General features: G+C 36.8%; 1 protein-coding gene across 1 annotated transcript; it reads right to left on the bottom strand.

Annotated features, from left to right (window-relative positions):
- Positions 1-2,252: 2,252 nt before the first annotated feature.
- LOC107791064 (outer envelope pore protein 24A, chloroplastic) lies at positions 2,253-7,013 on the bottom strand. The gene is made up of 3 exons (XM_016613057.2): positions 6,658-7,013; positions 5,664-6,023; positions 2,253-2,556 (listed from the first exon to the last, which is right to left on the bottom strand). The coding sequence occupies exons 1-3, from the start codon at positions 6,856-6,858 to the stop codon at positions 2,476-2,478; spliced, it is 642 nt and encodes a 213-aa protein (XP_016468543.1). The 5' UTR covers positions 6,859-7,013; the 3' UTR covers positions 2,253-2,475.
- Positions 7,014-26,642: the final 19,629 nt, after the last annotated feature.

The following is a 26,642-nucleotide window of genomic DNA, read 5'->3' as shown; positions in this document are numbered from 1 at the left end:
CTTTTCTGGTTTTCGCAACTGATTTTGCTACGATTTTTTGGTGGATTTTGAGGTATTTTGGGGTGAGTTTTAGGTGTTGATTTTGGGGGTTAGTTGTGGGGGGTTTGAACTCTGTTTTGGGCTGTTTTGCCAGCTTATTTTTAGTGGTTAAAAGAAGCGAAAATAGCGATCATTTGGTGGCGAATTTACATGACTTTGAAGGATAAAGACATGGCTACTATTTTTGGGTTTTCTTTCTGTTTTTGCAGCTTTTCAAGGTGGTTTAGAGCTGGTTCCATGGTGGTGTAGGTGGTGATGAAGATGACATGGAAAAAAAGAGTTAAATAAAAAAGTAATTAAATAAGTGGAAAAAAATAAAGCAACTTTTGACACATGGCGGCGCGCGTGTACTACATATCCTAGCACAAGACTGACTAAGAATAGGGGGGACATAGGTCGCCCGTAAAGTTAAGGTATGTGAATGATTTTCCGAAAAAGTTTAATGGGCAATTTATGTATTTTCTCAACAAAAAAAAAAAGGTAAATCCGCCTACTATGCTTTATGGCTTTGTGCTATAAGGACAAACTTGAACTTAACAGGTTGGCCACTTACTCCAAGTTTGCTTCCTTTTTTTTTTTTTTTGGGGGGTGGTTTCTAGTTTGCTTCCACATGGTTTATCCCATGTGGAAGTTAGATTAAATTCGGTAATGTAAATTCTAATTAGCTGCCAAGGATTTTATTCACGTGAGTTGGTACAAATTATTAAACAGTGCGAGAATAGAAATTTATAATAGTATATACTAAAGGTGCATTGTGTAAATGGATCAAAATTTTTGGAAAAATCACAAGTTGATAAACATTTTACAGTGTACCAAAAAAATGTTCCATATAATTAAACTAATTAAGTACTAAAGTAAGATTACAGGTATTGAACATTCTTGGCTAGCTGAAACGTTATTTAAAATTATTGGTTTAAATAACTGGAAAAAGAAGTGTCACTATTTTGAGACATCCAAGTTCGGATATTTGAAGATTGAACTACACTATGCCCTCTAAAATGATATGTGCTTTTTCTTATCTCACACCCTACTAGCTACTACATTCTTTTCTAGAAATAAGAATAAAAAACGCACTCTTTATATTTTCTAAATTTATCATCTAGATACTCACATTTGAGTCTCGATTATTTTGGATCCACGCCACATAAGCCCATTAAAGAGGAAATCGTTTCCTACTAGATTTTTTTTTTCCATTAAAACTCATACTCTCTTCAAGAATGACATGGTCTAGAGTGCAAATGTCTAAGTTTTAGTGTTAACTCGAACATTTATACACAAACTTTATGTCCTGATTGGACGGTTTTCTATTGAGATCCGAAAGAGAGAGAAAATATGATGTATGTACAGTGAATACCTAGTAAATCTACAAGCCAAAGGATGGCAAAACTGAGTGTTCAAATATTTATAAAACCTCTCGAAAACGTGTAAAGGATTAATGCTACTGTACCAATCAAGTAGAATAATTTGCCAGCCTTTGTCAAGAATGTAATGAGACAACTACAAATGGCAGGAGCTTGAAATGATTTCCATCAATATCTCAAAGTATCTCCAAATGACCAAATAAAGCTAGGAAGAAGATAATGGATCCATCATTTTGGTGGAGCGTTAAAGGGGGAGACTACAGGCAAATTGTCAATTTGGGTAAAGTCAAAGGCATAAAAACAAGGATATATCTTGAAACGGAAGAAAAGCAGCTGTTGATCTATACTCATGTCATTTGACCATAAAACTTCCAATGGGTAGTTTGGGAAGGTGTATAAGAATAATGTTGAATAAGATGTATTAGTAACGCAGAAATTAGTAGTGCAAGCATTAGTTATGTAGACATTATTTCCTATACAATATTTGGTATGGTGTATTAAAAATTAAAATGCATTGCATAATTTGTAAGAAAATTAGGGGTCATTTGGTAGGGTGTATAAAAATAATGCCGAATAAGGTATATTAATAATGTCTTATGCAGAGATTATTTCCTATACGCTATTTAATATGGTGTATTAAAATTTAAAATGCATAATTTTTAAGAAAATTAATTGTTTACAAAAATACCCTCCATATTATTTAGTTTTAAAAGACTTTAAGGACAATTTTATCTTTAACCATGCTAATGCATGCATTAATAGCTTTGGTATTGTTAATACCATGATTTTCTATATAATAGTTATAGGATAATACTAAATAGGTTGTATAACTAATACTTGCATTAGTAATGATAGGTTGAAAAAGTGTACCAAACAATGGATTAGTAATATCAAAAGTTAATGCATACATTATTTTCTCTAATGCATCCTACCAAATGACCCCTAATAGTTAACCATATCAAAACGATTAGCCCACTTGTGAATCAACAAATTCAGCAAGAAAACATTAGATGAAGCCCAATGATGATGGGTAGCTAGAAGTAATTGTATCTGAATAATGGCCGAAAAAACGAAATCACATCTCGAAGTCCCACGAAGTCTCAGCACTTAACTTCGGCATTTTGCGTTCTTCAAGCAAACAGAGAGATGCACAAATCTGGAGATAGGAAGAAGAACTTGAGTCAGAATGGTCCCAGTGAAACAAAACAAAAAAATGTAGCACTTCTCCTAGATGCTTCACTTAGCTCACTAGATATCGATAGACCAAACCTTGAACAAATTATCAAGAAGCACCAGCAACCAAAAAAAACAAAGAAGATGAAGAAGCAGCTGAAAAGGCAAATAAATTATAGTTCAACTATTAAATAATCCAAATATTTTCACACAGAATGCATAACAATAGCGATGATGATAATATGATGAATGATGACAATAGTAAATGCTATAATTTGGGCATTTCTTTGCACATGGCATATCACATATAGGTGTACACAAATAAGAACATTCTGTTTTACTATTAACAATTGAAGGCCATTTTAACTTGTTCGTCTGTCCCAAACAACCAGATAGAAAACACACTTATAGCAACATGATGGATCTAAGCTGGTTCTTCAGAAATGCTAAAACATAACTCCAAAAATCACAGAGACGTGTCCTGCTTCATCGTCCATCAACTCCAACGAGGCAATGGTCCTTCAAATGGCTATCAGGGAACCAATGCAGAATGACTTTCACGGTCGCTTACACTTAACAGGGAAAAAATCCTTTTGTTTGATGCACAACAAAATCAGAAAATCCCAACAAATGAATCCATGAACCAATACGACATAGGAACATTTATATTACTAAATCCATAAAATGAACTTCCAATTTGACATGCAGCCTTCACCGCAAACAAGAATTTGATCAATTACTAAACTTGTGACATCTAGGAGGTTTAGGCCCTTCTCAGGCGAGACATTGGCTGCTGACTCACAATTATGAACAATTCAAAATAATATCGACAATTGTGTTTTATCACTGAGCCAAAATGATAAACAAACAAGCAAAGATACTTTCTTTCCTATGTGTATATACATAGTCGGGTATGCACACACACGTACAACCCCCACACACAGAGGGAGGGGGGGGGCACCCCTGCGATCCAATTCTTATCCTGAAGCTGTATACAAAACCTAAAGGATACAACCCCGTTAAACAAAAACATTATCCCGGTGTAATACCTATTAAACACCAAGGTACAATTACATTCCCTCGATTTAAATGCTTCAAAATCATGTCATGTGATTACAGATTATCCCACATTCCATAGGTTACAACAACAACATATCCAATGTGGTCCCACAAGTAGGGTATGGGGGGATAGAATGTGCGCAGCCCTTACCCTACCTCGTGTGAGGTAGAGAGACTGTTTCTGATAGACCCTCGGCTCAAGAAAAGCGTTTTCAAAAAAGTTTGAGAAATACAAGAGTAAAGACGCTATGATGAAAATATTGAAGAAAAGAAAAGTATTGGTAGCAAAAAGAGTAAGATAACCCAGGCAAAAGAAATAACAGTGGTAATAAAATTGAAAAATAAGATAATAATATGAGAAGAGGGAGCAGATTAGATGCTCTAAACTAGAACCACGTCTTCCCACAGAAAAGAGAAGAAATCGCTTGACTGCCTACAAACATTTTACCCTAACCCTCGACCTCTATGATCTCCTAGGATCAAAATCTTAGTATGATGAATCTTTCTCCTAAGATACCAAAAAAGAAGACCTAGTCTGATGAACCTTCTCCTAGGATCAAAATCTTAGTCTGATGAATTTTTCTCCTAAGATAGAGACCTAATCTGATGAACTTTCTCCTAAGATCAAAATCTTAGTCTGATGAATTTTTCTCTTAAGATAGAGACCTAGTCTGATGAACCTTCTCCTAGGATCAAAATCTTAGTCTGATGAATCTTTCTCCTAAGATACAAAAAAAAAGACCTAGTCTGATAAATCTTCTCCTAGGATCAAAATCTTAGTCTGATGAATCTTTTCTCCTAAAATACCAAAATAGAGACCTAGTCTGATGAACCTTCTCCTAGGATCAAAATCTTAGTTTGATGAAACTTTCTCCTAAGATACCAAAAAAAAGACTTAGTCTGATGAACAGTCCTAGGATCAAAATCTTAGTCTGGTGAATCTTTCTCCTAAGATACTAAAAAAAAAAAAAAAAACCTCTAGGGTCATGTCTCAGTGAGCTGAAGATGTGTCATGTCCCGTCTAATCACCTCTCCCCAATTCTTCTTCGATCTACCTCAATCTCTCCTTAGACATATCATTGTCAACCTCTCGCACCATCTCACTAGAACATCTGTGCTCTTCCTCTTCACATGTCCGAACCATCTCAACCTCGTTTTCCTCATTTTGTCCATCGCGGAGGCCGCTCCCACCTTACCCTGAATATCTTCGTTACTAATTTTATCTCTCCTAGTATGTCCACATATCCATATAAGCATCTTCATTTCTGTTGCTTTCATCTTCTTAACGTGAGTTTTTGACTAGCCAATACTCTGCCCCATGAAACATAATTGGTCTAACATCCACTCTATAGAACTTATATTTAAGTCTTGGTGGCACCTTCTTATCACATACGATACCGGAGACGAGCCTCCATTTCATCCTCCCCCACTCCAATATGATGTGTGACATCATCATCAATCTCCCCATTTCCTTGGGTTATCAATCTCCCCATTTCCTTGGGTTATCCAAGATACTTGAAGCTTCCTCTTTTGGGGATGACTTGAGTATCAATCCTCACTTCTACATCCGCCTCATGTGTTGCGTCACTAAACTTGCATTCCAAGTACTCTTTTTTAGTCCTGCTCAACCTGAAACCTTTAGACTCTATGGTATGTCTCCGAACCTCCAGTCTAGCGTTAACCCCGACGTATGTCTCGTCAATCAACATTATGTCATCTACAAATAGTATACACCATCACCAGTAGAAATACAAGTGGAGTAGAATGTACACATCCAGTAAATGCTTTAATATTTCACTAGAAGACAGTTCTCTAGTAAGGTTCGAGTAACTTTAAAAGCATTGTCCATCAACTAAGACTTTTGTTTGGCAAATGAGATCAACAAGCTAGTAAGATACAAAATTCAGAAAATATTCAATTAACAAAAATGAACAACAACAAATATAAGCATGCCAATTGAAATTGCATAGCTTAGCTTCGTAATTCAGATGCAATGGTAATTGGTATGGATGAAAAGCTTAGAAATTATACCTTAAAAGATCCATTTAACTTTGAACTCCGGGACCATTCGAGCCCCAAATTCCTGCTCGTCGTCTGATAAGTAGCCCTAAACACATCGTCCCCATAAACTTTACGTGAAACCGCAAAATCCCATGCGTTCTTTGCTGTATCATAGCTCGGCTCAAAAGTAGCAAGTCCTCCATGCACATAAGTGTACTTCAATTTACAACTTCCCGACCCCATCACGTGATTAGCCGACACCTTATTGGCCGAATCAAACACCAAAGTTCCATCCAATATTGTTCGTTTGTCTCCATGAAAATGAATGTAATTCAAATTCAATGGCTTCTCCATAACCCTGATTGAGTTCATAAATTGAAACCGAATGTCCTGAAACCACAAAAATTTTAGCGTTACTTAAGAACTAGAGCAAATTTATAAACACAATGAATCAGTCAATCAATCAACTACATCTCAATCTTGAACTAGTTAAGATCCGTTATATATAAATTATTTGTATTAGTCCATTCTAGTTAAATCGAGTATTTTCACTGAAGGCTAAATTTAAACCGAATGTCCTGAACCACAGAACTTTCAATAGTAGTAACAATTAAGAGCTAAAGCGAATTTAAAAACACAATCAATCAACTGCATCTCAATTCCCAACTAGATAAGATCCGTTAATGTAAAAATCATTTGTATCTATTCTGTAATATTTAACTCAAGTATTTTTCACTGACGGACTAAATTTAAACCGAATATCCTGAAACCACAGAAATTTTAGTAATAATTAAGAGCTAATACGAATTTAAGAGCACAGTCAATCAATCAACTACATCTGAATTCCTAATTATAGTTAGGATCAGTTATAAATCATTTGTATAATTGTATTTATTCCGTCGTTCTATTTAACTACAGTAAACTTCATTTTTTTCACTGACGGACTATGATTTGCGAAACTGACATAGGCTGAGTCAAATTTAAACACAAAAAATTCGGGAAAAAAAGGAGTGATGCAGGACACCTTTTTGGGGACGTTGTAGTCGATGATGAATGAGCCAGGTTTCTCAACGGCAAGAGCTAAGCCGTTTAAACTAGGACCGTTGACAACAGTAGCATCGGTCATGGACGCTCGGAGCTTAAAGTCGCCGGCGTTGAAGGCGACAGTAGTAGCGGCGGCGGCTTTGTCCGTTTCATATCGAGCTTTGAATGATGCCTTCATCATTTCCGAATGAAAATGGAAGTTTTTTGCTTTGTTTTGATTCCCTTGCGAGCGGGATAAGATTGGGAAATTGAGGCCTTGAGGTTTAGGATAGTTCTAGCAAATCCTCGGGCCGGCGTTCTAATTAGTCTCTCTCACTTTTTTCCCCAACCTATATCAATAATATAATTAATATAAAACTTTAAAAAATTAATTTAAATATTATTAAGCTTTATATATCTTACGTGCAATTATTAAGTGTCATTCAATAGTATTTTTAGAATTTGATATTGAGTTAAAGAGTATAATAATTATGAATGTTGGGATAAGTTATATGTAATAATAGTATTGGTATATAACTAGAGACAACAACAATATATCAAGTATTATCTCACACGATGGGGTTTGGGGAGGGTAGTGTGTATGTAGACATTACCCCTACCTTACGAGGATAGAGAGTTTGTTTTCAATAGACCATCGGCTCAAGATAGTATAAGTACCACATTAATAAAAATATAGGCAAAAAGGGACGGTATCAAAAAGCTATATAAAATCAGAATAACATAATAAGACAGTAAAGTGATCAGCAATGAAAGAAAACAACGGTTAGTCATAAAAACCTATTACTAACAGAAAACGAGACCGTATGCCAATACTAATGTTATGAACACTCTACACTACCTACTCTACTACCCTAATTCTCGACATACATACCTTCTTATCAAGGGTCATGTCCTCGGTCAGCTGAAGTTGCGACATGTCTTGCCTAATCACCTCTCCCCACCTCTTCTTTGGCCTACTTCTACCTCTCCGTAGGCCCTCCAATGTCAACCTCCCACACCTCCTCACCGGTGCGTCTGTGTTCTTCCTCCTCACATGACCAAACTACCTAAGCCGCACTTCACGCATCTTGTCCTCAATAGAGGCCACCCCTACCTTATCGCGAATAACCTCATTTCTGATCTTACCTAACCTGGTGTGCCCGCACATCCATCTCAACATCCTCATCTTTGATGCCTTCATCTTTTGGACATGAGCAATCTTGACTGGCCAACACTCAGCCCCATACAACATCGTTGGTCTGACCACCACTTTGTAGAACTTACCCTTAAGTTTCGGTGGCACCTTCTTGTCACACAAAACATCGGAAGCGAATCTCCATTTCATCCATCCCCCCAATACGATATGCGACATCTTCATCAATCCTTCCACCCCCTGAATAATAGACCCGAGGTACTTAAAACTCCCTCTCCTAGGGATGACCTACGAGTCCAGTCTCACCTCACCTTCCTCTCCTAGAGTCTCGTCGTTGAACTACCACTCCAAGTATTCTGTCTTTGTCCTGCTCAACTTGAAACCCTTTCCAGGGTCTGCCTCCGTACCTCTAATTGTGCGTTTACACCGTCTCGCGTCTCGTCAATCAATACAATATCATCTGCAAATAGCATGCACCGCGGCACTTCTCTTTGGATGTGGCACGTCAGCACGTCCATCACCAGAGAATGAAACATAATTTTCACAAAAAGTCTTTCTCTATAATTTTTTATTATTATTAGGATAATTAAATTATATAAAATTAATTAGTTTTAATTCTTTGATCAATAAAATTTGAATTACTGAGTGTATTTTTCAAACATCATACAAAAAATTAATAAATATAATTTTAGTAATTTTGAAGTTTTAATATTAGAAAATAACATGAAAAATATTATTATGTTACATAATTCAAATAAGGACACGAATCGAAGGAGTACCAACTGATATTATACAGGATATTTAAGATAGAACTTATCCAAAGAAGGACTACATTTACAAAATTTAGTTGATTTAAAACCTTTAATCTCTAAGCACAATTATTTTTAAAAACTACATAATAAAATCATTAAAATATATTTCAGTTAGAAAATAAAAGTTAACATCAAACATGTAAGTTTTTTAAAATAATAAATATTAATATAAAGCTTAGATTGTTAAATAAAACTGAGAAACACAATACAAAGGCCAAGGAATTAAAGTAAAAGAAAAAAGTAAAAATAAGAGAGGCATTCAAAACCATATGAGAAAATATTCATTAAATGCAGTATTAGATAATACATTTATAATCAGTAACGGATAAAAATGTTTTTATTGTTAATACACTCAATATCAATTACAATTATTTATTACGTACTCATTTCACACAAAAATCTTTACATAAAACTTTTGATACATTATAAATAGAATTCTATTTAAGGTGAATGTTTATATTCGATAGACTTAAGATCCTCATCTATACTTAGCGCTATGATAGATGTCGTCGACAAACATTTTATATCAGTTCCAAAAATTTTTCATAAAGATATAACATAGAGATCTCTTCATTCATATATTCAGGTACCTGAATCTCTCATGAGATTTTATGAAGTGTTATGTCATGTGATCTTCTAGATCACTTGTCTCCTTTATTATGATCATTTGCTCATCTTCTTTATCAAGAAGTTTATTTGAAACCGATTTGTCTATATGCTTTAAGCGTACCATAGACTTTGTCCTTCTAGGACTTAATATGAGCATTTGCAATGAGAATATAGTTACTTTCTTTGGGTCAGCAAATGCATCTAGCATACTTTGCAATATATTGCAGATGAATTATCTTTTTATGAACTTCAAGTTCATATTATCGTATTTGAGGATCTAGATATACAAATGATAATTCATTCCACATAACTTTTTCTCAATTGTTTATCGTCTCTCCCCCTCATGTTGGAAAAACTAACTTGTTTTCCTCAACTTTGAAAATCCATCTTTGTGTGTTATGGTGCTAATCAAAATACACACTGCACATTAATAATAATACGATGGAATTATTTGGTTTTTGACCCTGAAGCACTTATGATGGGAGAATGTAATATACTTTCGTATATAACCTATATCAAACTGATATGGATAACTTTGTTCTCATAAACAATAGTTAAGTTATTAAGTGGAGACACTCTATAAATTATTTTGCTAAACCAACTATGATGTAAACCAACTTATCAAGATGAACTTCTTAAATAGAAAATCTGGAAATTATGCTCGAAATTAAATTATTGAGCAAGTTACCTCGCAAAACATCATATTACGGGTTAATAATAATCGCACATGTAACCATTTTATAGATGCATCTTATGTGGTATACATTGTGAGCACGTGATTTTTTCCCTATATGAATTACTCCCACAAATTCAAAATCAAATAATTTCTTTCATTATTTGCAAATTTCGTAAATTTTTGTAGTATATCTGTTAATTGTTTGCATTTTTTGTCTGTGCATTTTAATTAATGAAAAATACAAAAATATATGTGCGTTTGCATTTAGGATTTAATTTAACATTTTAGGGCTAATTAAGCAATTAGGTTGTTTATAAAAGGAAAATTACACAAAAATATTTTAATTTGCATTTTTAATTTTAACTTTGATTTTAAGTAGCTTTCCTTTTAATTTGTTTTTTTTTAATTAATTGTGACAAATTATCATTTAGGTTTAATTAGTTAGGTGAATTAAGTTCTAGGAATTAATTTAGATTTTTATTTAATCTTGAAAAAAAAAGAAAAAAAAACAAAAACAAAGAGAACTTTTGGAAAAATTGAAAATAAGTGAAAATAAAAAGAAGAGCAATATCAATTGGACCCATCTCCAATTTTCTTGTCCAGGCCCAAAATGAAATCCTTCACCCCAGCCCAATTACGCCAAACCCGCCCGCCAACCCGCTCCCCAAATAATGGATTAAACCCAAATGAAAGAAGCGGACGAGCCCTAAGTCCCAAACCCAAAGCGTTACTGTTCTTCTTCTCCAACAAGCCTAAATTCGTCCCTAAATCATCTAAATCCATGGCGAGTGAATCCAATCTCCAATTACGTTTTTCCTCCTTCTCTCTTCTTGCCATTTCTAACGGTTCTGACACCAAAGATCCCCCGTCATCTCACTCGCTCGAAGGTGAGATATAGCACGCGATTGGAAGGTTCTGAGAACGATTCGTTGGATGAGTGTGAGGCGTTGGATCGATTTCACTCAATCCAAGCCCCACATTCATCAGAGGTTCGTTTTCAAAAGGATCGTTTCGGATTTTTGTAAAAGAGAGGAAATTTGGGGAGAGGATTCTGGGGGAATTTTTTCTGAAAGTTCTTCTTTAGTTTTCTATTCTTGAGTTTTTCGTTGGCGTTTTGAGAAAAACAAACAAAAGCGAGGGGTATAGTCCGAGTTTCGATTTTTGAGTTTTACTTTCATTTTGAGAAAAATTACAAAAAAAAAATAGAAAAGATTTCTCATAATTTTTTATGATTCCTTGTTCTAAAATGGGGTTCGATTGAAGTTAAGCCAGTATTTTGTGTTGAGTGTTGAACCCTGGTGCTTGTTTCAAATTTCTGTCTGAATTTCATGATTTCTGCTCAATATTGTTGCTATTGTTTTGATATCCGCTGCTGGATCCACTTGTATTAACGGTCAATTAAAGTCAATCAAAAGTATTTGTCGATTCAGGTTCATCTTTAATCCTTCGGTTGTTTTACTTTCGGGTGTTATTAAAGTATTGTAAGAACCATAACCAGTAAAGTATTAAAGTGAGTTGAGTACAAATCGTTCTGGTGCTAGTTTTTTTATTCATGTCGTGATACGAGTTTGCTATGGAATTTCTGAGTTTGCTCCTTTGTTATTATCATTTTGAGCTTTGTGGGATTGAACCAGTGAGTTCGAATCCAGTTTCTTATTGATTTGTGACTAGCTGAGATTTTTGGTATTGAGTTATGTTGATTTTCTCGGATGTATTATAGCTGAAAACTTGGTTCGAATCTGTTTGTTGCCATTATTTGGACTTGAAATTGAAGTTCGAGGTATAGTTGTGTGAAACTGAGCTAACCACGAATTTCTGAAAGTTCAAATTGTTTTTCTTCTGAGAAAACAAAAGGGAAGTCTTGTGATTATTCATGAAGGTTCAAGGTTTCAACTATTAGAACATAGTCCATGCTCATGTTAACAATGTGTTGTGATTCTGATTTGTTGGTCTAGAGCGAAGTCGTCATTTAGTATTCTATTCCTGGTGTTGTGTTCGGATCATACCATATTGGACATTACAAACTTATAGCTAGGATCTCATGCGACCTCTATATTTATGGACTGCTCTTATGTCGAAGGAATGTCCGTATTCTCGAGTCGTATCATTTTCCTACTTCTGTTGTGATACTAGAACATGAAGGTTTTGACCTGATTCTTGTTCATGTTTAGCATTTGAAATCAGGAGAACATTAAGTCTAACTTTGGTATTCCCAGATTGTTTACCTTACTCCCTATTTGTTGTGTATAAACTGTGAGGGAGTTATTGACTTAATGGTTCATCTAGTCCTTATATGCTCCTTCTGCTGCACCCCGCTTGAGCTGTAAAGTCGGGAGGTTAGTTAATAGTTCAGTAGACTGTTGTACTGGAAATGTGTAGTCGACCTAGAATGGCTTCCACTGTTAGCCGTGGTGTTCTGTTTGAGGATTCAGCATTGTTAAAGTTTTTGTGACCAGTTTTTTGCTGATTTCACAATATTCTGTGGTGTTCTGCCGATTTCGTTGTATTGAACTGAAGGCTTGCTAGTGTAAATTGAAGTGTTTTGAGTTGGGATCAGGTTCCCTACAAACTGATTGGTCTTTGTTCATCTGATGTTCTTTTAAATTGTTTCATAGCTATTGTTGTTTAATGGCAAGCCCCTCCTTAGTATGTGATTAGATCTATCTTCAGCAACCAGTTTGGTCGAGTCTCTAAGTTGATTCATAGGAACTTTTTTGTCTCCACGGTTTAGCTTTGGGACATCTTTCCCTTTGTTAAAACTTCAAAATGGGTGAGAATTTTGATAGCCAGTTAGAGCTGTAGCGACGAAGTTTGAGTATGTCAATGTTTTAGTTTATGCTTTATTGTGAATTCAGTGGTCATGAAGTTGTTGGTTCTTGTTTACTATGAAGTTTCATGAGTGGCATGATTTAAGTGAAATCTAGGTGATGTATGCTGCCAACATTTTTATGCAAAGAAATTGCTTAGTTGTGAAGACGATCGTGTCACACCTCCTTTTTCCGCGCCCGATGGGCGCAGGGGGAGTTTTTTCCAATTAAAGGACAATCGAAACGGGATTGGTTTAATTATTTCAGAGTCGCCACTTGGGAGATTTAGGGTGTCCCAAGTCACCAATTTTAATCCCGAATCGAGGAAAAGAATGACTCTATATTACAGTCTGCGTACCAGAAATCTAGATAAGGAATTCTGTTAACCTGGGAGAAGGTGTTAGGCATTCCCGAGTTCCGTGGTTCTAGCACGGTCGCTCAACTGTTATATTTGGCTTGATTATCTGATTTTATACAAACGTGAACTTATGTGCCAATTTTATCTTTTAACCGCTTTTATCATTCACTGTTCTTTTTATAGGACTTGCAACGTCGTGAAAACATGTCTCGAACCACGTTACATCAATGCACCCGTGGTTATTGACATATCTCGACTCGGTTGAGATTTGGATTTGGGTCACATAAATGTGCACCCGAATTAAGAAAAATAAATTATTAAGACGCGCCTAAGGCAACTAACGTATTGTTATTTTGGGGAAGGCCGTAAAATTTGCTAAACGGCATGTCCCGAATTCTAAGTATTTTTAATATATATGCATTTAGAGGGCCCCGCAGCTTCTACATTTTTGTTTGTCGAGGCTCGTCTCATTTATTATTAAAAGGAATTTACAACGTCATGGAAATGCATCTCGGGCCACGCCACAATCAATGCGCCCGTGACTAAAGACATATTTCGACTCCGTTGAGATTTGGATTTGGGTCACATAAATGTGCACCCGAGTTTAGAGAGATAACATTATTAAAACGCGCCTAAAGCAACCAACGCATTATTATTTTGGGGTAGGGCCGTGAAATTTGCTAAACGGCCCGTCCCGGAATCTAAGTATTTGATACGTATGTTTTATGAGGGCCCCGCAATTTGTATTTTTATTCGGCGAGGCTCGTCTCATTTTATTTTTTATTATCATTTATTTTTCATTTATTTTATTATTATTTTTTTTATATATATTTTAAAAGGATGCCATTTTTACGCCTTTAGCAATACTAAATCTTACGGCTTCTTTACAATTAAAATCTTATAGCTTGTCAAAATTTAATAAAATGAGTCTAGTGAATGGGTGTTTCGGGCGTAGTAACAACATGTACTAATACTAATTTTGTCCAAATAAACTGAGACAACGAAGGGACGAGCGAATCAACGTCAAACTGTGTCTTAGGACTACTAATACAACTAAATCAAATGATATCAAGTAAACAACAATAACATAACACAAAAATGAACTAAGATGCATACGGTGAAACATAAGCAAAAAATCATCATATCAATTTATATATTGCATCTTCGAACATTTAATGTAAAGTTCCTTTATCTAATACATCGAGGTTTACTAACCTTTGAACCTCGGCCAACTCAGGACGACAAACACGACCCCGACGGAATTCAAACCAGACCTCACTGGACGCGGAACAACGACGAAACCTCGGACTAACACCTCGACAAACCAAAGACGACCTCGATGGAAAGCTTGGACCCCAAAACTGTCAACGCCCAAGAATGTTGGTGGCTACTGTATATTTTTGACGCAGCAGTTGGTACGTGGATATGAAGCAAAGGGGTCGTTCGGACAGTAGGGTGATCGTTTGGGTGGTGGTTACGGCGGACTGGTGGTTTTGGGTTAAGGTCGAGACGGTTTGGGTGGTGAACGAGATGCGTGTGGAGCTGGTTTCAATGGAGGGAGCTGGTGGAGGCAGCCATGGTGGGTTCACGGAGGAAGATGGCGATGTCGTTCGGACGTAAGGTGAGTGTCACGACTGGTTTGGTGGGTTACGCCGGGAAGGTGAGGACAGTGGCGAGGAGGCAGTGAAGGTGGCAACGCTGCTGCTACTCGTCGGGCTGGTAGTTTGGACGACGCAGGCGAGACGCTGTTGGACTGGTGTTGGGTTTGGACGCGGGGAGGTTGACGGTGGTTTTGGGGTCTGTTTGGTGGTGGTTTAACGTCGGAAAGGCGACGGGATGGGGGTGGTACCTGGGTGGTTTTCTGCTGGTTTTCGTGAGGGTCCCTAGGGTTTTTCTTGTTTTCAAAAGGAGGAAGAAGGTGACGGAGGAAGCTGTTTGGGGTGGTGGTTTATGGGCGATGGGGAGTTGGTGGTTTTTGCGTTGGGGGGGTAGGGAAGCTGTTAGTCGTGGCTGGATATCGCCGGCAGTAGGTGGTTTGGACGTAGGGGGAAGTAGGGATCCCCTTCAGTAGGGTTTGCTTCTTCTTCTTTTGAAGAAGAAGAAGATGATCAACAGTGTCGTTCCCCTTTTTCCAGTCCAAGTCTCGTGCATTTGTATGGGTTTGCCCCAAAAAATGAGCCCCACGCGTGGTGGGGTTCGAGACTTTTGTCCCCCACGCGTGGTGGGGTTCCCCATGTGTCCTGGACACGGTTTATTGTGGGCTAGGTCCGAAATTAGGCCTAAAACCAGGTAGTTTGAACCCGAATATTATTCTTTTGCCCGGACCCGAGAAATAGGAACACGTTGCTTAACTAGTCCTATGTAAGCAAAATAACTACCGAAAATAAGACTAGTATTTAACAAAACTATATCTTTTTTTAAATATTTTTAAGGTTTTAAAATAGCTACAAAATATTAATAAAACTATTTTTGTAATTTTCGTAAATATTAAGATAAAATATGAAGTACTATTTTTGTATTTTTTCAAAGTTAAAACGACTATAAAATATTAATAAAACCATTTTTTGTAATTTTCGTAAATATTAAGATAAAATATGAAATAATATTTTTTGTATTTTTCAAAGTTAAAATAACTATAAAATATTAATAAAACTATTTTTTTTGTAATTTTCGTTTTTTAATAAAGACAAAAATATGAAATAATATTTTTTGTATTAAAATGACTTCAAAACATTAATAGAATTATATATATATTTTTGTTAATTTTCGAATTTATATAAAGTACCAAAATAAAGTGCAATTTTTTATTTTTTCAAGTTTATGAGGGATACATAAACTAAAATTTATATATATACTTCTTTTTTTTTGTAATTTTTCTTTTTGCAACGAAATAAAGTAAAAATAGTTAAAATAGCTATACTAGACCCAATTTCACATATTCACACTAAAATGTGAAAATTCTCGGGGAGGGTCAAAAATCACGTGCTTACAGCTGCCCCTCTTTGACTGGAAACACGAAGAGTTTTCCGACAAAGAACGACTAGCCGTGTTTTTGACCCGACCATTACTTGGACGGACTACACTTCAGGAAAGGGAGGGAATGTGACCGAGCCCTGGTATCCGAGCTGCCTACATATCCTTGGTTATACAGGAATCAGGCCACGTGTAGTTCGGGAATGAGAGAGATAGTGAAGTGTACCGAGGTGGAGAGCCGATCGAGGTGCCGTTCCGTTGAGGTTCCGGTCCGCGGTCCTGTCATTACAACAAAAATGAAAACTGAAAAAGACTAACTAAGCCTATCAGCTACTAGTTACAAGGATTCCTATCTCTTAAGTCTTCTGAAACTTGGTCTTGAGTCTTGAATGGTGCTTCATACAGACCTTGGATCTGAACCTTGATACATGCTAGTTGTAGGTGCTAGTTCTTGAGCAGACCACATTTGTTCTCCGCTTCCGTATTTTGGGCTCTTCTCTTTCCTTTTTTTTTCTTCTTTTTTTTTCTTGTTTTTTTTTTTTGTTTTTGTTTTTGTGACCAGCTTCTGTTGATCATCCCAGACTGTTGACTTGCACTCTTGGGGCGAGATTCTTGTTGCTTCTATCTTGGATTGAGTTCTGGGGATTTTTGTTGTAACCTTCTGCTTTCCAGTGGGTCACTGCTTGATCTTGAAAAATGTTTCTCCGTTCTACAGGCGGACTGCTGACTTCTTCTATCTTCGACACGCAACAAACTCCGTTCTACAGGCGGGTCCCTGACAATCAAAACAATTAAAACAAACAAAATTTCCTAACCCAGTTTGCACTGGGAAGGTTTGTGAGTCGTTAGCAAAATCGTAGCCCACTGATACTACTGATGCAGTGCTGAGAGCGAACTAAACACTAGATTAGGATGTATTCCCTTGTTATACAGGTGGGCGCCTAACTTCAATGCTTGAAATGTAAGGACTGAAATGTATTCCTCTGTTCTATGGGCGGGCTCCCAATTTCAACACTTGAAAAGTAAAGACTGAAATGTATGCCTCTGTTATCTGGGCGGGCTCCCAATTTCAACACTTGAAATAAAAACTGGAATGTATTCCTCTCGTTATACAGGTGGGCGCCTGGGTTTAGGAAAATGACTCTTTTTTTTCTTTCTTTTTTTTTTCTTTTTTTTCAAAAATGTTTTTTTTTAGCATCTTAGGAGAAAGATTCATCGGACTAAGATTTTGATCCTAGGAGAAGGTTCGTCAGACTAGGTCTTTTTGTTTTTTGGTTATCTTAGGAGAAAGATTCATCAGACTAAGATTTTGATCCTAGGAGAAGGTTCGTCAGACTAGGTCTCTATCTTAGGAGAAAAATTCGTCAGACTAAGATTTTGATCCTAGGAGAAGGTTCGTCAGACTAGGTCTCTATCTTAGGAGAAAAATTCATCGGACTAAGATTTTGATCCTAGGAGAAAGTTCGTCAGACTAGGTCATTTTTGTTTTTGGTATCTCAGGAGAAAGATTCATCAGACTGAGATTTTGATCCTAGGAAAAGGTTCATCAGACTAGGTCTCTATCTTAGGAGAAAAATTCGTCGGACTAAGATTTTGATCCTAGGAGAAGGTTCATCAGACTAGGTCTTTTCTTTTTGATATCTTAGGAGAAAGATTCGTCAGACTAAGACTTTTTGTTTTTGGGTATCTTAGGGGAAAGATTCATCAGACTAAGATTTTGATCCTAGGAGAAGGTTCGTCAGACTAGGTCTCTATCTTAGGAGAAAAATTCGTCAGACTAAGATTTTGATCCTAGGAGAAGGTTCATCATACTAGGTTTTTTTCTTTTTGGTATCTCAGGAGAAAGATTCATCAGACTGAGATTTTGATCCTAGGAGAAGGTTCGTCAGACTATGTCTCTATCTTAGGAGAAAAATTCGTCGGACTAAGATTTTGATCCTAGGAGAAGGTTCATCAGACTAGGTCTTTTCTTTTTTTGGTATCTCAGGAGAAAGATTCATCAGACTGAGATTTTGATCCTAGGAGAAGGTTCGTCAGACTAGGTCTCTATCTTAGGGGAAAAATTCGTCGGACTAAGATTTTGATCCTAGGAGAAGGTTCATCAGACTAGGTCTTTTCTTTTTGGTATCTTAGGAGAAAGATTCGTCAGACTAAGACTTTTTGTTTTTGGGTATCTTAGGAGAAAGATTCATCAGACTAAGATTTTGATCCTAGGAGAAGGTTCGTTAGACTAGGTCTCTATCTTAGGAGAAAAATTCGTCAGACTAAAATTTTGATCCTAGGAGAAGGTTCATCAGACTAGGTCTCTATCTTAGGAGAAAAATTCATCGGACTAAGATTTTGATCCTAGGAGAAGGTTCGTCAGACTAGGTCATTTTTTGTTGCTGTTTTTTTTTTTAAATATCTTTAACAACCACTTATGAGGAAATGTATCTCCTATGGGTAAAACATAAACTTAGGAGGAAATGCGTCTCCTATGGGTAAAAACAAACTTAGGAGGAAATGCATCTCCTATGGGTGAAACTTAAACTTAGGAGGAAATGCATCTCCTATGGGTAAAACTAAAACTTAGGAGGAAATGCATCTCCTATTGGTGCAACTAAAACGATCTTAGGAGGAAATGCATCTCCTATGGGTAAAACTAAAACTCAGGAGGAAATGCATCTCCTATTGGTGCAACTAAAACGAACTTAGGAGGAAATGCATCTCCTATGGGTAGAACTCTAATGATTTCAAACTAGGAAGTGCGTCTCCTATTAATGAAACCTTCGTTTTTTTTTTTGAATTATTTACTTACCTGCGTTGTCCTCCCTCGAAACTGTTGGGGATTATTTAGATGGGGATGACTTTTTACCCTTTTTTTGTTTTTTCATTATTATATTTTTATTCTTCTTTTTGATTTTATTTTTTTTTTTTTTGCATAGCTTCTTCCTTCGAAGACTACCTCCCTTGAGAGTCGTTTTGCATTTCCCCGAAAGGAACCGCTGAGGATGCCGCCTTTCCAACCTTGTGTTGGACCCCCTCGCAACTGCTAGGGATAACACTTTTGAGGAATTATTTACTTACCTGCTAGGGATAACACTGTTGGGTAAAATGTTATCAGCTGGGGGTACCTGACTTCCAGAAAATTTTCTAAATGGAAGGAAAATTTTCTGCCCCAGTTTGATAATATCCCTTGTGGCATGCAGTTCTGGCATCAATGCCATTTCCTTTACCTGTTTCAAATCAAACAAAATTGTTAGTTTAAAACATGGTGGTTGGTTGTGATACTCCCAACGGGATGGCTTTTCCTCTTTTCCTTCCTTGCTTTGCGTTGCACAACTTTTTGGGGACGATTTTATTTGCTGGGTACAATCCCTTTCTGATGGGGATATCCCTCTTCTTTTGTGGCATAGCTCGGAAACTGGCATTTTCCCGACCTTTTAGTCTAGTATGGATTTCGCCAAATCATGCTCACTGCTTTCCTTGCTTTGTTCATGGGCCTTGGCCTTGAGGTTTATAACTTTTGATAAAAGCAACGGTATCCCTCTTGACGCTTGTCAATCCTTCTGTCAATTCCCTTTTGCTGGGGATATCTTTTGACACTGGCCTCGCGTTTGTTCCCTGCTGACTATACCACTTGGATGTACTAGTCAGATCTCATTTTGGAAAGTTGATGGCCTATTTGATGTCATTTCATACTTGTTCTGACCAGACAGACTCTATTGGGGATTTTTCTATGAAAGGAAAAAAGATAAAAGGGAACAGAATAAAAAGACAAAGGAAAAAAACATGACTCTTTAACAAAAGAAATTATAAATAAAAACCCTATCAAATGCAGATGCCGACTCTAATGGCCATGACATGCATATGGGGCCTATCCTTTACCGTCAATCCTCTTTCAAGATCTTCAATTGGCGATTCCCCATCTGATTCTCACTCTTATTCGACTTGTAGTGCCCGAAGGGTTTTCACTATCAAGCCTCTCTCATTTTGGTTTTCTCTCAGCTTTTATCGCCTTATGGTGCATGTGAAGGTTTTCACCAATAAGACTCTCTCATTTGTATCACTTTCCAGCTGGGAATTTGGAGTGTTGCCGGCATGACTCTTTTTGTTGGAGATTAGAGTCCTTTCTGTTGTGGAAACAGAATGTTATGTTCGCCGGTAAGAATCTTATTTGTCTGACTTGGCATCTTTTGAAGACTGGTCAGAAGGTCTTTCTTTGGACCGTAATGTGGGTTTTGGATAGGGCTAGAAAGAAAGGGTATTAAAGGCTCAAAAATGAATCGATTTTGGGTTATTAATTACAACCTTCGGAATTAGATTTATTTACAACAAACGCAACTTTTGCCCCAGTTTCTTGCTTGGGGATATCTTAATTGTTTTTTTTTTCATTTTTCAAAACTATGACCGAGCCGTGAAGCGCCTACGTATCCTCTTTGAGGAATCAGGTCAAACGTAGTTCCCAATTCCTCTTTTTCATTTGACTTTCCCTTTTTTGCTTTTTGTTATCAATTTTCTTTTCTCTTTTTCTTTTTTCTTTTCTTTCCCTTTTTTTGTTTTTTTTTTGTTTTATGCCATGCTTGCATTTCTATTCGTTGCTACTAATTCCGAACGAGGGATATGAAAGAAAAATAAATAAGGCTCAAAAGGGGTAGCGAAGGATAGAGTGTTTGGGTAGTAGAACAAAATGCCTTCGTCATTCCAGTCTTCAAGACATGCCAAGTGCAAACAACACATTTAAACAATAGATTTATAGTCTCTTCCGATGGTGCTGGACTTGACAATTATATGCAACCTTTGTTTGTTCATTTGTCACTTCTAAAGCACCGTTGGGCGACACTCTCATTCTCATTATTATGAACGACCCTCATGCAAATTTAGGCGAATCTTGCTTTTAACGGTTTTCTTTGTGCTTAACTTGCCCCAGTTCCACATGACTCGAGCTCTGAATAATCTCAAACCGTCCTTATTTTCTTTAAATGGTCTGATCGCCTTTCCAGGGTTTTATGATTAACTTTAAAGACTAGGCCCAAAATGTGTGCGCATGTCATGTCCCTAGAATCGGCTTTGAACAAAAATGATAAAAGGACTAAACAAAAAGATGACTGGAAATAATAAAAGACCGGATTTTGTATTAGACTACCGGTGAAATGGTTTAAGTAACGAACAAAACAAAACAATCCAGAACAAAATCTTAAAACAAATTGGACAAGACAACATCCGACTTATAACCCTAATAATCCGAACAACAGAAAGGACAACAAAATAAGCCACCAACTGCTTCTTTCTTGTTAACCAAGGAACGGAGCTTCCTCCCATTTTATCAAACTTGGCATCGTAGCCACTGAGCTTTGCACTAGTATTGCAATGACCATTGCCAACTTCAATATCATTGCCCTTAGTCAACAAGTTCCCAATAGGACTCGAATGCTTCCGTCATCAGGCCTGATCCCCGCAGAGTGTGCATCAGGAGGTGCAAGTAAAGGATTCTGGGTGTCGTTGTCCGGCTTACCACAAACCAACCACCTTAACTTATTTACAAAACAAACAGGTTAGAATGGACTCAGTCGGTCCTCATTATTGACAACATCTTTTTTCTTTTCTCTTTTTGATGTTTTTTCTTTTTTTTTTCGCTTTTTCTTTTTCATTTTTTTCATTCTTTTTTTCATTTTTTTTCATTTCTTTTTTTTTTCATTTTTTTTCATTTCTTTTTTCCATTTCTTTTTTTTCATTTCTTTTTTTTTGTTGTGGTCGAATCTTATGGAGATTGCCTACGTATCATGACCCCGCATGAATCAGACCTTGCGTAGTTCGGACCAATAAAAGATAAACAATAATAAACACACATTTCTTTTGGAATTTCCAACTTTCAAATTAAAACAGACTTGATTGCAAAAACAGACTTTTGACAAGAGACAACAAACGGACCCGAAAATCAAAATAATTCGCATACTCTAACCAACAATTACAAACTCAAACGGATGGATAGTTCCTTTCCCCGTTTGCCAAATGCAACCGGACGGTTATTTTTTGCAAATGTGGCCCCTTCCAAATTTCACATGAATTTTGAGGCCGGGGAGGATTATTTTATGACACTTTACAAATTTGTCCATTCTTTTACGAAAATAACCTTTCGACAACTGAAAGATACTCTAAGGCTATTTCGGCAAGAACGGTTTAAGACGCGGCCGAAGCTGGCTCGGCTTATTATGACAAAATTTGAACGGTATTCACCTGACCGTTGACTAGTTGTTTTTTTTTCAAATTACGATAAAAACCTTGTGTTGCAAACACGGCCTTTCGACGTCTCGGGAACGAAGCTTTTTAAGGCTGTGTGGGTCAACTGGACCAAACTCCTAGACATGACCCAAAAGGTGGTTGTTTATCCAAAGTCAGCCTTCCGGCGTCCCTTTCGGGAACATTCGGCTTTTTATGACAAAACAGCATCACCCGACTTCTTTATGACTCTTTTTATTGTTTTTCAAATTAGAAAACTCAATATTACAAACACAGCCTTTCAACGTCTCGGGGACGAAGATTTTTAGGCTGTGTGGATCCATATATCAAAATGACCCAAAGGTGGTTGTTTATGCAAAGTCAGCCTTCCGGCGTCCCTTTCGGGAACATTCGACTATGTCTTGATAAAACAGCGTCACCTGACTCCTTTATGACAAAATTAAAATTTGACATATATTTTTTATTTATTTGTTTTTTGGCTATTTTAGCAAAAGGTGGGTTGGACATCACCCGACTCAATTATGACAAGATTAAATTTTTTGATTTTTGGCTATTTTAGCAAAAGGTGGGGTTGGACCCGATGAGGGTTGCCTACGTATCTCACATCCGGTGAGAATCAAACCCGCGTAGTTCGGGCGAATAAACTATTTTTGAGAGGACCCTTTTCCATTTTCTATATTTTTTGTTTTTATTATTTTTCCCACAACAATCAAATAGACTATTATTTTTCATTCATAACAAACAAACAAATTGACGAAAAATATAAAACATTTCCTTTTTTTTTGAGAAGGTGGGGTTGGACCCGATGTGGGTTGCCTACGTATCTCACATCCGGTGAGAATCAAACCCGCGTAGTTCGGTCAAATAAGAATAAGTAGGCAAATAATAATAAGCAGATGAACTAACCTTTTTTTTTTAATTTTCGTTTAAAAGAACTACTTTAAAAGAAGCGAGGAATTATTTTTTGATTGATTTTCTTTTTAAAAGCAAGACTAATATTTTTTGAATTTTCATTTTTTTTTATTCTAAAGAAAAGAAGAAAATATTTTCGGAATTTTACCTTCAATATAAGAAATGCTTCTAACATGTTTTTTTTGAATTTTGAATTTTCTAAAGAAGAATAAAAATATTTTCGGATTTTTTATTTATCTATTTTATCTTTTTTGAATTTTGAACTTTCTTTTGAATTTTTTTTTGGATTATATATATACTTATTTTTGGAACAAATAATAAAATCACATTCAACGCCGGACTCTTTTTATTTTTATTTTTGGCATTTTCATAGACAAACAAAGTAAAATAAATAAAACATTTTTTTTTATTATTATTTTAAAAAAAAAACATACTCTTTTTTATTTTCATTTAATGGCAAAACAAACTATTTTCTTTAATATTTTTTTTTTTAAAAACCAGACAGAACAATGATGATTTTTTTTTCCTTTGCTTTTAATATAACAAACTAACAAGACATTTTTTCATTTTCAAAATTTCGGCAGAGTTTCGACTCTACTCGGACTTCTATGCTGTTATTTTCTCCTTTTTTCACGATTTTCTTATATGTGGAAAATGATGACAACATACAAAATCTTTTTGAATTTTCATGCTTTGTTTTTATTTGTATTTTTATTTTTTATATTTATTATTTCTTTTTCAAAAATGTGGCATGGGAGACATAACGATTTCCAAGACTTCTTGGATTCCGCAAATGCTTCCCATGCGCTTTTCCCAACATATGAAGCGTGGGGGACATATGGGAATTCCAAGACTTCTTGGATTCCACAAATGTTCCCCATGTGCTTTCCCAAAAAGCAAGCGTGGGGGACATAGGGAATTCCAAGGCTTCTTGGATTCCACAAATGTTCCCCATGCTTTGATTAAAATAACATCATGCTGGAAATGACCAAATGACCCATACGCCCTTGACTAAATACAACATGTAGCACATAGGATGCCAAAGATGGTCTATTATTTTCAGGTTGTTTGTCCTAGACGGACCCAACCCCTATGTTGAGTCCCCTAAGTCAAATGTACATGATGCAAATAAACGTTCCTACTAGGGATCTGGCATGTGGCTTTGTTATACTAGGTTCAAAAACCTGGGTCGGTGTTCTAGACAGTGTACCCGAGCGGACAACTCGAGCTGAGGAAGGAGCTCCTTTCCGGGAACCAAAAGGCCAGCCGGCTTAGAAACTTTCCGAGCCTCTTTTATTTAGGGTATGAAACTAACAGAATAGGGAGTCTCAACCAGTAAGCACATCCCCGGAGGTAAGAAGAGAAAGGTTTCGGCACAGTTTATATACAGTTCAAATAATATCAAAGCGGTAAAAGCAGCATTTAGCACATTAGGCTCAAAACATGTAATAATCAGATAATAAATAAAGCCAAATACTAACAATTATTCTAAGCTCGAATTCTTAACCCTGAACCAGTGGTTCTGGGTTTTTAATCCCCAGCAGAGTCGCCAGAGCTGTCACACCTCCTTTTTCCGCGCCCGATGGGCGCAGGGGGAGTTTTTTCCAATTAAAGGACAATCGAAACGGGATTGGTTTAATTATTTCAGAGTCGCCACTTGGGAGATTTAGGGTGTCCCAAGTCACCAATTTTAATCCCGAATCGAGGAAAAGAATGACTCTATATTACAATCTGCGTACCAGAAATCTAGATAAGGAATTCTGTTAACCCGGGAGAAGGTGTTAGGCATTCCCGAGTTCCGTGGTTCTAGCACGGTCGCTCAACTGTTATATTTGGCTTGATTATCTGATTTTATACAAACGTGAACTTATGTGCCAATTTTATCTTTTAACCGCTTTTATCATTCACTGTTATTTTTATAGGACTTGCAACGTCGTGAAAACATGTCTCGAACCACGTTACATCAATGCACCCGTGGTTATTGACATATCTCGACTCGGTTGAGATTTGGATTTGGGTCACATAAATGTGCACCCGAATTAAGAAAAATAAATTATTAAGACGCGCCTAAGGCAACTAACGTATTGTTATTTTGGGGAAGGCCGTAAAATTTGCTAAACGGCATGTCCCGAATTCTAAGTATTTTTAATATATATGCATTTAGAGGGCCCCGCAGCTTCTACATTTTTGTTTGTCGAGGCTCGTCTCATTTATTATTAAAAGGAATTTACAACGTCATGGAAATGCATCTCGGGCCACGCCACAATCAATGCGCCCGTGACTAAAGACATATTTCGACTCCGTTGAGATTTGGATTTGGGTCACATAAATGTGCACCCGAGTTTAGGGAGATAACATTATTAAAACGCGCCTAAAGCAACCAACGCATTATTATTTTGGGGTAGGGCCGTGAAATTTGCTAAACGGCCCGTCCCGGAATCTAAGTATTTGATACGTATGTTTTATGAGGGCCCCGCAATTTGTATTTTTATTCGGCGAGGCTCGTCTCATTTTATTTTTTATTATCATTTATTTTTCATTTATTTTATTATTTTTTTTATATATATTTTAAAAGGATGCCATTTTTACGCCTTTAGCAATACTAAATCTTACGGCTTCTTTACAATTAAAATCTTATAGCTTGTCAAAATTTAATAAAATGAGTCTAGTGAATGGGTGTTTCGGGCGTAGTAACAACATGTACTAATACTAATTTTGTCCAAATAAACTGAGACAACGAAGGGACGAGCGAATCAACGTCAAACTGTGTCTTAGGACTACTAATACAACTAAATCAAATGATATCAAGTAAACAACAATAACATAACACAAAAATGAACTAAGATGCATACGGTGAAACATAAGCAAAAAATCATCATATCAATTTATATATTGCATCTTCGAACATTTAATGTAAAGTTCCTTTATCTAATACATCGAGGTTTACTAACCTTTGAACCTCGGCCAACTCAGGACGACAAACACGACCCCGACGGAATTCAAACCAGACCTCACTGGACGCGGAACAACGACGAAACCTCGGACTAACACCTCGACAAACCAAAGACGACCTCGATGGAAAGCTTGGACCCCAAAACTGTCAACACCCAAGAATGTTGGTGGCTACTGTATATTTTTGACGCAGCAGTTGGTACGTGGATATGAAGCAAAGGGGTCGTTCGGACAGTAGGGTGATCGTTTGGGTGGTGGTTACGGCGGACTGGTGGTTTTGGGTTAAGGTCGAGACGGTTTGGGTGGTGAACGAGATGCGTGTGGAGCTGGTTTCAATGGAGGGAGCTGGTGGAGGCAGCCATGGTGGGTTCACGGAGGAAGATGGCGATGTCGTTCGGACGTAAGGTGAGTGTCACGACTGGTTTGGTGGGTTACGCCGGGAAGGTGAGGACAGTGGCGAGGAGGCAGTGAAGGTGGCAACGCTGCTGCTACTCGTCGGGCTGGTAGTTTGGACG

The sequence above is a fragment of the Nicotiana tabacum genome, chromosome 16 (genome assembly GCF_000715075.1).
Source record: "Nicotiana tabacum cultivar K326 chromosome 16, ASM71507v2, whole genome shotgun sequence".
Taxonomy (NCBI): Eukaryota; Viridiplantae; Streptophyta; class Magnoliopsida; order Solanales; family Solanaceae; genus Nicotiana; species Nicotiana tabacum.
Note: the sequence above shows the minus strand (reverse complement) of the source record. Positions and strands in the feature narration are given on the sequence as shown.